Here is a 13466-nt window from a genome sequence, read left to right as displayed (position 1 = left end):
TAGCCAGAATATAATCACCTTTCACACACAGGTCTTCTCAGAAGTCAGAGCAGCATGTCCTCACAGAGAAGACAGAACCTATTAGCAGTAGTGGCTCAATAAAAGGGATGAGGTTTTACTGTAGACTTGAAACCTGAATCATGAAATGTATTACATATCTAGAATTTATTTGAGTATATGTTTATCTATCAATCTTCTTACCTGTTCACTATTATGTGTTTGTTATTTTTATATGTTTAAACACTGAAAGCAGCATTGGAATAAAAGATAATAGAAAATTAAACATGTTTTGTTTCTGTGAACACTTTGCATCCCATATTAACATGAAACATGCACATGCTTCTCTGTACATGCACACACACACTCTGCTGTCTGTGCCAAAGCGTGCTTTATTAGATAGTGGCCAGTCATCAGATAATGACTGATGACTTGTTTACTTGTGAATGAAAAATAACATAGAGAGGACTGCCTTAGTGGAGTGTAATTTTTACTGCATTTTATAGCAGATTAACTACATTTTTGAAGAAGTTTGGTTTAGTTTAAATAACGTGTGGATCATAGTTCTATGTTTTTATAACTTTGTATGACTTAGTATTTAGTGTACTTTTTAATGTATTACAGCTACCTGATACTTTTTGCATTTTTCTTTAAAATAATTATTAATTTCAGTTGTTGTTTATAATTATTTGTGTAACTGTCAAGGATTTACAAGTAAAAAAATTTACAAAACCACTGTCTTAAAGTTTACCTACAATAGAGTTTAACATTCCTTCCTTATTTTGTTTGAGTTTGCCCATTTCAGGATGTTTACTGATCTATGTCAAGTGCAAAATGAAGTTACATTTCCTTTCACATCTTCCAGTTAAAAACCCAGACAGGATGTTTAGGGTGTGTTTGTTGGAATTTCTAGGATATAACCGTCTGAAGTGCAGGTATTAAAAATACATAAATCATTCTTGGTGTGCACTTTAATTCAAATAACTTACAATTATTCATCCTCATCATTACATGATTTCTTTTTTGATTCCTCTCTTGTACAGAGATGTTGGTATTTGCTATACTTCAACTATTTCCTATGTGATGTAACCATTCCCTTGTAAAACTGTACTTTGGAAGCAGCTTCCCAACACATGTTTCAGCAAGTGTTGAAGCTTATTTTCCTTAAATGATTCATTAAAAGACTTCTGCACTGAAAATATTATTTGGGATTTGACCATATCATTAATATTGCATTAATATTTAGTTATTAGTCTGTATATAAGCATGCAATTAACAGAATAAAGACTCTTGGCTTGACTTTTTGCACAGAACAGGAAGACAGTGAGTTGAGGTGAGATAGTAGAGTTTCTTATTGATTGTAAATGAACAATCTTAAGACATAAAGAAAAGGAGCCAGCTAAGTAACACACACATCATACGCTCCACCTCCTAACGGTCAAAACCTACATGAAAAAGAGAGATTTGAAGTTAGACTCGCAGCTGACAGAGATAGACAAGAGAGAGGAGGGAGAGATAGCAGGGGAGGAATGGAGCTTTAAGAAACTATTTCTGCGGCCTTTTAGCACTGAGCGGACTGTAACTGGGATGAGTGACTTGGTGAGCTTGTGAGTTACTTTCTGTTAGCTGAGCTGTAATAAAAAATAAAAAAAAGACAGAAAAAGCAAAAAAAAAGAAAAAAAGAAAAGAGAAACCTCGCTACCACTGTCAGTCAGCTTCATATCAAAGTGCTTAATGGCTGTTACTCAGGCTGTGCTCCCTTCCTTCAGCTCCTTCTCTAACCTCGCTCACTCCGGCGGAATGAAAGTAAGTATTGTTTTGACTTTATTTGTTTGATTACTACACAAAGACAGAGCAGTAAGTTTAATTTGACTGTGGTCAAGTCACTTTATCTAAACTGGAACCAAAGCAATTAATGTAATTTTATATCTGAGAAAAGTAGTATATTGTTGTACATTGTGTGTATTATCTGTAATATTACAGATAATGTAAAATGTATTTTACTTAATATTTATTTGACAATTGTATCTGTCTATAAAATGGACTATGATGTTGAACTTGTCCTAAAATAACACTCAGTTACTGGGCAAAGCAACTACTCGCCCCAGAATTCCTGTGGCCCCAAAAGCTCCAGGTTTACTGTGTGTCAACTGACTGTGCTAGTGACATTGAAAATTTGTTTGAGAATATGCACCGATATGCACAACATATACTTACATGATAAAGGCCTAAAGGCCTGCTTTCATACCTAATTTTGATGGTTGCTCTGTCAAAATCAAATTTTAACCTTATACTATAAAAGTTTTGTGCTTATTTTCTGTTGCATATTCCCAAAGAAGAGGTTAATTGGGGCCCAGCAGCATATTTTCACCCAGTGCCCTGTGCAGGTTAATCCAGCTGTGCTGACTTGCTACAAGCATGAGTTTTATGTTTTCCTTGTTTATCATCACTTCTCAATACTCTCCAACATCATAGGTGTGGAAGTCTGAGGGTGGCTCTCTTCCTCTGGACTCTCTAAACAACAGACTGTCGCCAAACAGCTCTGAGCAGCTGCAGGTCTCTCAACAAATGACAGAGGAGCTCCTGGACGATGACAGCCAGGCATCCTGGGACATTGAGTTCCTGCTGGCTGACTGGAGCAGCCCATCACCTGACCTCAATCCTTCCCTGGACAACAACAATCAACGGCTCCCACAGCTCGACCCGAGCAGAGTGTACCAAGAGGCAGGCATGTTCAAGGACCAACCAGTACAGGAGCGTCTGCAGATGGAGGGTGGTAGCAGCCTCATGGCTGAACTCCTGTCCTCCGCTGAAACAACAGTATCTGTCCAGCCAGAGTTGTACCACCGTGGTTATAATGAAGACCAAACAGGTCGGACTTCATTTCCCAGTCACAGTGTAGATCAGTTTGGTTTCCCCCTGGGGAGCAGTGTGGAGAGACACAGCAGAGGAAACCTCAGTAAGGTTGCATCATGGGAATTCAACCCTTACTATTCCCAACAGCAGCCTTCCTTGCTGACCTTCCCCGACAGCAGGTTCATCCCACCTCAAGCTGTGACCTCTGACCCTCGACACTACAGCTACATGCCCCACTTTAACCACAACACCAACCTTTTCTGCGACTACACCCACAGCCAGGCTGCTGGTCACCTGCCCCTTCATCAGCAGCCCCTGCTGGTTGGACCCCAGCTGCCTCCTGGTGGGTTGGAGGGGAAGCGTGGTCGAAGGACTACGGGGAAAAAGAGGCCTGCGATCCACAGCTGTGAGTACCCTGGCTGCAGCAAGACCTACACCAAGAGCTCACACCTCAAGGCTCACCTCCGTACCCACACAGGTAAACTCCATGGCTCTGCCACAGAAACAACAAAGAGGTTTGTCACATTTGGTTTTATTCATTTGTTTGTTGATCACATTTGCATTATTCTTTACTCATCAGGGGAAAAGCCTTATCACTGTTCGTGGGACGGCTGCAGCTGGAAATTTGCCCGCTCAGATGAGCTCACGCGTCACTACCGTAAGCACACGGGGCAAAAGCCCTATGAGTGTCTGCTGTGTCAGAGGGCCTTCTCCCGCTCCGACCACCTGGCTCTGCACATGAAGAGACACACCTGATGCCTCACACACTAACACCAGTGCCAATAATCCAGCTTTAATGCACTCCAATCCCAACGACACATCATGACTTGGATTTTCTTCGACTCTAACCCAGACATGTATGCTGAGCACTCGAATTTGAGACTCAATGACCTCTGACATCAATGTAACCCTAAATGTGTACTTGATTATCTGGTTGGTTAACTATACAGGCCAGTCAATGTACACTGTTAAAATACAATTTCAGCGCTGATTATGTAATTTTCAGATTTGTTTGTCTGTTTAGTTTAAAAGACTCAAATCTATTTCAGAAGCCGACTATATATCAATTTCAGATTTTTTTTTAAAATGAAATGAAATGACTGACGTCCACAGTGATTAAGACTGACCATCAGATAGTGACTTATTAACCAATAACATTTAATGTGACAGATTATATTCTTTTTAATTAGATTGGGTCCAGATTGCTGGAACTCTGACTGATTAATTGGACATCATGAAGACACAACTTTGGTTATTTTCACAGTGAAGTGTCGGGACTTGACTACATGCTGGACTGAGTTATTCTCTTTCTAACCCTAACACAGACACACACACGTTTTTACATTGAGGACCTTCAGTAGAGTACAGAAACTTAAACACTAACAAAAGACCTACTGAAAGATGTGTGTAACAGGTTATAATAGTATATCCTGTAGGAAGTCATGGCTCACTTGACAAAGTCATGACCGCTTAGTTGCATTACTGCTGAGATGATATCTTTGATTTCCTTTGTAATAATGATTGTAACTTTAAGAATGTGATTATACAGTAAATTTATGGCTGTGAATTTTTGTCAACTTTTTATTTGTGTCTGTTTGGGGAATTTTAATTTAAGAAAAATATGTATGCTTTTTTGTCTCATAGCTGTAAATAAGCTACACTTTTCTCAGTTGTTTATCATCATCTCAAAGTGAGCAACATATTTATTAACATGATCTTTTAAGTCAACAGAAGATACTATATAATTTACAATGTTTTTTATATTATAAAAAGTGTTTTAAAATGATTTAATTGCAGTATGTTTTGTTTGTCATATTCCAATAAAGACCTCTAGTGCTGTAAAAACTGCCTCTCGTTGTATGTGACAAGACATTTTAAGCGTCTTTCTGATGGCCAAATCTATGGTGGCCCTGAAAGCTCAATGCACTGCAACTTAACAGACAAAACAAAAGCAAATGAAGAAAAACATCTTCACCAATTTGACAATACATGTGTAGCATTTAGAAAAAAAAAACGCTGCAAAGTGAGAAAACTCAACCAAATACAAAAATACACAACAAATACAGAACTCAAACCAAATACAGAAAACATTTGGATTTAGTTGTGTTTTCTGTGTTTGCAGCATGATTCTGTATTTTCTCACTTTGCAGCATTTTTTCTAAATACAGCTCATGTGTTGTTGTCAAATTGGTGAAGATGTATTCAATTATTTTTGTATTGTTTATTTTTTAATTATTTATTTGATTTTGTTTTGTCTATTAGCATGTTTTCTAAGTTGCAGTTTGTTGAGCTCTAAAGGCCTCCGCATAAATCTGGCCAGCATAGAGCAGGATCAAATGTGTTTTTTTCCCTGTGTGACTCTAATCACTGAATACATCTGGACCATGATGAACAAGTTTGTGAGTCATTCTGAAAAGTCCACATGCTTCTTTTCACAGTATGAAAACTCGGTTTCTAAAAGTGAGAAAACAAAAAGTGTAGTTTGGCCTGTAGGGGGCAGCCTTCTATTATTATTACACTGTAGTGACCATGATGCCTGCAGGCTGGTATCAGCAGGCTGTTGGCACTTGTGTCTGCAATGTTTGTAATCTGGTTGAGGATGAGGTTAGGATGAGAATCTTCTTATGTAACTCAGCACTCACTGATTCATCCAGATTATGTCAGATGATGGAGGTCGTCATCACATTATGGAGCTCCCTCTTCCTCCCTCTCTCTGTCATGCACACGCACACGCATACACAGGCATGTATGTATACACACTCACTTACCAACATTTGCAACACACACAGAGAAATGTATTTACATGCTCTTTAGTGAGCAATGTTAGAATAACAGGAGGCGGTTTTGTTTAAGGTTTATTTACATCTAGGATGATCCATAGCTAGATTTCCATTTTCAGGGTCATTATAGGCAGATCACAGAATATAATATCCACCCACATAAAGAAACTGCTGATTTATTCAACTGCTGGAGTTACCTTGTGTGTACACTTGTATGTACTTGTGTGTATACTTTGGATATATGACGAGAGTCTACAGTACTTAAAATGATCACACTCAAACCTCTGAAAGTGACTAATTCTAATCTGAAAAGGTGAATTACATCCTATAGCATTTCATCTTGTTTATTTTTTATTGATATCACTACCAATTCCTCTCGTTGAACAAGACAGAGGGCACTTTGTAGTTTTGCCCATTGTGAAACCTGCTCATCCAGTGTTGCATGATAACACATTAGTGCCCAATTTACAGCCAAATATACACACATGATAATGACTGTGCTACTGATATCTTCCACGGACTTGAAACGATATGCTATCCTTTGAGACTCTCCTCACATAAAGATGTTACACATCAGAATATTAATCCGCAACACTTCACAAACAGGTTAGTGATGGTCATGAGATGTGTTTGAGGGTAAATGATTCAGGATTTAGTGGTGATGTGAAGACAGAGGCTTATTTCTGACCCGTAGTGCCCCATAAAAGAACAAACAAACTCTTAAACCAACCCCATTTCTACTTCTACTATCTAGTTCCTGCACATCATGAAATACATCTAAAGAGGGTGTTATGCGGGTGTTGCGCATTCAGGACATGATTCAAGTGTTAAGAGTCTGCAAAACAAGCACTGACGCATAAGCAAGAGATCAAATATTACAACATAAAATATTTTCCACTTTCCACTCTATCTAAACAAGGGACAGCAGCATAAACAGGCCAAATATTATAAAATGTCATCATAATGTACGACCTTGTGACCAGGTCAAGGCTTTAAATCTGAATACCATGTGGTTTTCATAATTGCAAAGTGTTTCCTTGCATTTAGCTTCTTTTTGCTTATTTCTTCACAGTTTAAATGACATTTTCTGTAAAATCCCACCGAGACACAGAAGTGAAAAAAAGAATAATTACAGACCAAGAATTACAAACCAAAGCATCATTTTTTCTCCCTCCCTGGAACCCACAGACCAAGTGTGGAAAACCACACACACACAAACCCTCCATGACAGACTTTCATCAACATGGAAACACGGGAGAAACATCTTGAATGTGGAGAAGTAGGGGAGAGGTTTGGTGAGGACAGAAGTGTAATTAAATTGCCTCCCTCTGTCTTTCTTGTTTTCCTCTGTGGAGAAATACAGATTAATCAGTTTTCTGCCTTCCAGAGAACATTTCAGGACACACATTTAATCATATGGAAGTAGAGAGATGAAAAAAGGAAAGAGAGAAAAGCTGCAGAGATGAGGCAGTGCTCCCATCTTCAGTTAACACATGTGATAAGATCAGTCAATTCAAATCCTAATCAGGTCATTAAGGGAAAAGATATACAACAATTACAGCTACTTTTAAGAATTTATGGACACTGTTAAGGAGCTTTTAAAAACTTATCGTGATGTGCGTGCTATGTATTAAGCTGTTGTGGTATAAATAACAAGCTTTTCTGTGTTTGCTTTTCTGTAAACCTTGTGTGGTCAGAGGCCACAAAACTATCTAATTCAATCTACTTAAAACTTCTGCTTAAAAAACATGTTTTTGTCCTGGATATATATCATATCACATGATATTTTAACAATAACATACAGCTACTGTGGAATTTAGTCATTGTAGTCAATGCTATGCAAACACTTGTGCTTTAACTTCCTTCAAACATGGCATTGTTTGCAGGCAAATCCTGTGAATGGTCACACTGTGTGAACTCCACAGAACAGCAGTGTTTCTGAGAGGAAGCAGTGACATCTTTGATTCAGCAGAGCCACCTCAGTTCACCAAACCAACTTCTGCACGCACAAATGCACACACGCAGTCACAAAGAAACACACACTTAGACACCACTGTCTGTACAGTATGTTGTAGCTTTAATATTTTAGGAGCTCTGTCTCTCCAAGAGCATCTATGACTGGATTTTCTCTGCATTATTAAACCTTGTTTTTTTCTTCTTTTTTTTTTTTTTTTAAGAGTTTAGGGTTCGTCCCATTTGTCTTTTTCAGGGGCTGCAAATTCACAAACAGAGCCAAACTGGCAACCCTCCATGTAATAGGAGAGGTAAGGATTTCTAAATGCTCATGAACTTTACCAGCACAACAAGTTAGGATCTATTCTCACTCTTGATTTAACTCATTTAATGCATGTTACAGTAAGTTAGTATGAATGTGTGGAATTATCGACCATATTGTTTGAGCTATTACACAACGTCACATAATGGGAATCTTGGCCTGATGTCCAAAAGCAGGATGAGGATTATAGTGGTGAAAGCTGCTGCAGTGCTGAAGCTGTTGAGGGGAACTGTGAGTCCAAGTGGATCGAGGGATGTAAAGAGTGAGTGGGAGACAGAGAGAGAGAGAGAAAGAGGGAGAGAGGGAAAGGGAGGGGGGAGAGTTGAGTCTCCTGATTTGAACTTTAGCATACTCACACACAAAGTCAAACAAGGCCACTGTCCACTGTGCGCGAGCAGTCAGTTACTTTCTGCCTCTGTGTTCAAGGATCTAATGAAGCTTTACATACGCATGAAAGCACACACATTTGTACTTCTATACTTTTGAGGACCCTCGCTGACATAAATGCACTTCCATAAAGTTGGGGGGCTCACAAGAGACAGATTAAAAAAAGAATTGTGAAAATGCAGAAAACACCTCCTATATTTCATATTGATCGTGTCAATTCATTAGAATCTCCCTGCCCAGGTCTTTGACTTTCAGACTTTCAGTTTAACATTTACAGTTTCAGACCAAAGCTAAAACATTTCAAGCAATGTCTATAAGTAAATTTCTTAGATGTGACAAAGCCCCTCCACAGCCACAGAGGACATTATACAACTGTTTTCCCCTCATGGCTCGTAAAGTGACTCTGATGTGTAAACTTGATGGTGTGCCCCCTTAACCATCACAACAACATACCTCAACCTGAACCTCAACCGTAACCTTATTGATGAAGTGAGGACGTGTCTTCATTCTGAAACTCAATGAAGACAGACGTACACACACACATACAGTAGTTCTGAACATACAGTACGCTACCCTTTGATGTTATCTATATGAGGTTTATAAAAACCAGGGTGTAAAGTATCACACGATATTCACATGTAGAGCAATAAAGATAAATACAAATTACTACAACGCAATCTATGATGAAATAGCTGTTACCTTTTACAAGCAAAGGTGCTTCCGGTCTTCTTATAGCTAGTAGCTGTTAAAGATGTCAATTGGCCTTAAAGGACATTATAAGAAGGATAATGTGAATATAATTTTATTTATAATTTTGAAACCTGCATTGTTGTTTACTAGCTTTGCATCTTCTTCTTTCATGCCTTTTTTGCTGCCTTTCTGCATGTCTTGGTGCATTACAGCAATGTGTGTCTTAAATTAGCTGCGTGGGTGCACATGCTGGACAAACAAAACAGCAGCCCACTCATAAAAACATTGCTCCATAGTGCCAGTAGTGGTCAAAAACTCTACAAAGTACCTTTAATCTGATATCTTTTCCTTTTGGCAACACTGGTGTCTACATTTTCCACCAACAAGGAAGAGACCTCAAATATACAGTGTTACCTGCAATAATGATTTTCTAAAAACAAAAGTGGCTAAACGTTCTCTTCTCAATGGATTACTTATAGTATGTTGAGCAATTTTCAAGCCTCTAAAAGCTCATAGCATGAACTGAAACCAGCAAAAATCTATTTCAAAATATATATTGTTTGGCAGTAATAGTTAAAGGGCTAAAAAGCATACAAGACTACTTATATGATCCTTTAATATTACAGTAATATATAATGCCTGCATCCACTGTAATGACATCAAATATATGTACAGTAGATACTTGAAGAGGCAGTTGGGGACACAGATAAAAGACATTTTCATATTTCATGTCCTGTACATTACACTATGTAACACAATATTTGTTCCTGGGTAATAAGTGTTATTTCCTAATTATAAAAGTATAGAAAGTGGTTATTATTCCCCTAAAAACTTTACTTTTGTGACCTGGACAATGAAATGTACCTTTTTCCAATGAGAAAACGGGTGAGTATGCACATTTTTACTCATATAAAGTCAGAAAAAACAACTTATGAATCAAAATGGACATGCATTTATACTAAAGTTATACAAAAGTGACCACAAAAGATTTAGAAGTGAGTAGTTTTTCAAGATTTACGAACACACAAATCAGCCCCCAAATATAGTCTCTCATCATTGTATCCGATGATTCATATGTTGTTTTTTCTGACTTTGAATATGAATGTGGAAATAGGTATATTTCAAAATATCACTGTCTTTGTCACAAAAGCAAAGTTTGAAGGGAATAATAGCCACTTTCTAAACTTTATAGATATGAGCAAGTAGGAAATAACACTTACTACCCAGGAACAAAAAACAAGTAAAAATTTGTTACACAATGACATGAAAATGGACTACATGATTACCTCTATCATCTACAATGTGGGCCTATCACTGCATTTAGAGTAAAAAAGGTGAGGGGTCACCCCTCTGCACATTATTCATCCAGTGTGCTGGAAGTCAGTCGCTTTCTGCCTGAGGTTTCAAGGTTCACACTCATATACAGCCACCCACACACACACACAAACATACTCTGCGCTGCCTTCATATTTTGCACAATATTTCAGTTACATAAGCCATGGTACAGAGTTGACACATTGTTGTCCAGTTATGTGGCCAATATTAGTTGTTACAGCATCAACCTTCAACTCAACAACATGGAGTTTTGACTTGAGTCAGAGAGAGAGAGTCAGAGCTGATGTTCAAAGGTGAGTCTGTTCAGTGCCTGTATGTACACACTCACACACACATATATATACATACGTGTTTAACAGAAAGACACACAATGGTGAAATAGTACACTGTGTATTCTTTTTAGGCAGACTTATTAGGTATTAAAGCATGGGTATGGATTGTGCCCAGTTGCATGCAAAATGCACCCAGAACTAGAACTTTTTTTACGTCTTGGCAGAAATTGTGGAGAAATTATTGCAGAAAAAAAAAATTTTCAAAGCAGAATAATTCAGTTTGTTGCACTTCAGTGTATAAAAACAAGTGGATTTAAACTGGAAATAGGTGAAACAGTCTCAGCCTTGAGGTGATATTTTTTGTTTGTTTGTTTAAGTAAATGAGATTTTTAAGACTGAATACTTCATAATGACACAATGACTCATTGAAACAGACAATTTTGTCACATTACACCTCCCCTCCATGCTCCGGGAAGCTGCTGGCACTTCTGGGAAAATATTTTCCAAAGAATAGCTAACCTTGACAAGAGGAGGCAAGAACTGAAATCAAAATGTTTCATTTAATCTAGTTTGTTGGCAGCTTGTGACACTCAGGTCAGTGTTACAGTTTTCTTTTCACAGAATCTCACCCCAACCTCGGCATGTCACAACTATTCGCCAACATGTTCAAACTGATCTGTCCAAGGTTACAGTATCAAGTCAATAGTGGTATTGTTGTCAGTAATTGATCCGGAGAGAATATATAATTGAAAGAATGAGAAGTTTACTCGGTAGCTGCCTTGTTTTGGAGGAACCAGTGAGATTGACAAAGAGACAGAGAGGTCCAGTGTGTGGCATTTTCATGTGCGTGGAGGAAGTATCACTGTCCTGCAGATCGCTCATGGAACAATGTTCTTTTTTTCTGTGCAACCTCACCCCAACTGAACTTCCAGCACCGCGCAGTCCTCACATGCTCTGTGTATGTATGTGTGTGTGCGTGTGTGTATTACGTAACAGCTCTCTTTTCCATTCACACTGGCGACTGGCATTCAAGAGACTTATTCTCTCTATATCCCTCTGTGCCTGCTGCCTTTACATTCTTCATTTACAGTACATGGTTATATAATTTATAGATTATCTCACAGATTCAGTAACACAGCGATTAGATTAGCTTCTTTTGATCCTGCACAGTGAGGCCAACAGTCTGTGAAAAAGGGAGAAAATAGACTGATAATGGCAACTAGTGTGTTAATATCTAAAGCTGTGATAGTATTAAGAACAATCATACACATGCTCTTTTTGTGCAGGTATGTGTGTGAGTTTAACACAGAGAGCATGTACGCAAAATTTTTGCTGTGTAACCAAAATGTAACCGTGTTACCTTGAACTCCTCTTTTACAGGTGCTCACCTGCAAAGAGCAACTGAGGACAACTCAAGCCATGACTGCGCTCGCACTGGCTTTTTGTGAACTGGATGACCTCATATAACTGTGTGAATATAAAAGTACAAGTTTTATGATGTAAAACTGATGGACAGCATAGAAACCTGTTACTGGAGAAGGTGTTAAACACATGAAATATTATCTTCACATTACATCTTCTTCTTTTGGAAACACAACTAAATGTAGGTTAGAAGTCACCATGAAACAGTGGTGAAAAGAAACTAAGTATGTTTACTCAAGTATTGTACTACACACTACGATTTTGAATCACTTGTACTTTACTTGAGTATTCCCATGTTATGCTACTTGATACATCCACTCCTCTACATTTCAGAGGCTTTACTCCATTAATGTAGTGGAGTAAAAAGTACAAAGTATATATAAAGTAGTTTAATCTAGTTCCACCTCAAACAGTAAAATGCTGCTCACACACTGATGCATCAGTATTAACAATGTACTTTATTAAATGTATTTAATATATCAGTCAGAGGGGCCTAGTAATTTTACTTTTAATACTTTAGTAAATGTAACTGATAATACTTGTGTACTTTTACTTAAGTGGGATTTTAAATACAGGATTTTAACTTGTAATGGATGCAATGGATGTAATTTGATCAATTTATGGCCTATTTGTTTTTGTGTGTTAGATGAAGAGACACAGAGAAACTAAAAGTATGTGGCTTTCTTCCATTGATCTACTGTTGTTGAAGGACGTATGGGTCTATAAGATGTCGTTTGAGGGGGCATCTTGGGGGTTCAAGGCACTGATCATGTGACCACATTGGTCACCAGTATAAAATAACTGTGGCTTAAACTGACTATTACAATATTTTGCGTGTTCAAATTTCAGTTAGTTATTTTTGCAACAAATGCACAAGAGCCTTACTTGTGACAATGACACAGCAAAAGCAAGAGCAAGATTATGTCATAATACCATAATACAATAATCTGTTAACAGTATTCAGTTTACAATGAATTTTATTGTAACTGGTCTAAACTTCAGCAGGGAATGTGTGGAGGTGAAATTGAGCCAATTTCATGCCGCCTTTATGTGGCTGATTATCAAAGACTGACACAAAAAAAGGTGCCAAGACTGTGGCAGATGGGCTTTTATCTGCCCGTCTTTTTGCTGTAATGTGTTTTTTTTCTTCATTATTTGTAATTGAACATATTCTCAGTTAACTGTTTGAGTTTGAGTGCATGCTCACAGTTCATTTTTAAATGTTCTCCTTCGACCAAGAGAACTGCCAACTGTATCAAAGCAGTACAAATATCATTTAAACAACCTGTTAGGATTTATTTTTGAAAGCAGCTCGTTTTTGTTGCCGTTTATTCTGCGTGTCTCCGCTGGTTGGCTCAGCTGGCTTCCCGTTAGCAGGAGGAGGAGGAGGAGGAGGGTCAGGCGGGGTGAGGATCCGACCCCAGCTGAACCGATGAGAGGGGGGGGGGGAAC

The 13466-nt window shown here is 38.1% G+C and overlaps 1 protein-coding gene across 1 annotated transcript; it reads left to right on the top strand.

Moving 5' to 3' along the window:
- The first annotated feature begins 1468 nt into the window (after positions 1-1468).
- On the top strand, positions 1469-4578 carry klf1 (Kruppel-like factor 1 (erythroid)). The gene is made up of 3 exons (XM_042391835.1): positions 1469-1803; positions 2473-3331; positions 3434-4578. Exons 1-3 carry the CDS (start codon positions 1732-1734, stop codon positions 3607-3609), a joined length of 1107 nt encoding a protein of 368 aa, XP_042247769.1. The 5' UTR covers positions 1469-1731; the 3' UTR covers positions 3610-4578.
- Positions 4579-13466: the final 8888 nt, after the last annotated feature.

Source organism: Thunnus maccoyii, chromosome 2, assembly GCF_910596095.1.
Source record: "Thunnus maccoyii chromosome 2, fThuMac1.1, whole genome shotgun sequence".
NCBI lineage: Eukaryota > Metazoa > Chordata > Actinopteri > Scombriformes > Scombridae > Thunnus > Thunnus maccoyii.
The sequence above is the reverse complement of the archived record's forward strand: the minus strand, read 5'-3'. Positions and strand labels throughout refer to the sequence as shown.

What these genes read in the sequence shown, in the direction of transcription:
- klf1 (XM_042391835.1), top strand. Translation starts at nt 1,732, where the DNA reads ATGGCTGTTACTCAGGCTGTGCTCCCTTCCTTCAGCTCCTTCTCTAAC. An exon ending in CTCACTCCGGCGGAATGAAA is followed by an intron (nt 1,804 to 2,472) that starts GTAAGTATTGTT and finishes CCAACATCATAG; the next exon opens with GTGTGGAAGTCTGAGGGTGG. An exon ending in TCACCTCCGTACCCACACAG is followed by an intron (nt 3,332 to 3,433) that starts GTAAACTCCATG and finishes TTTACTCATCAG; the next exon opens with GGGAAAAGCCTTATCACTGT.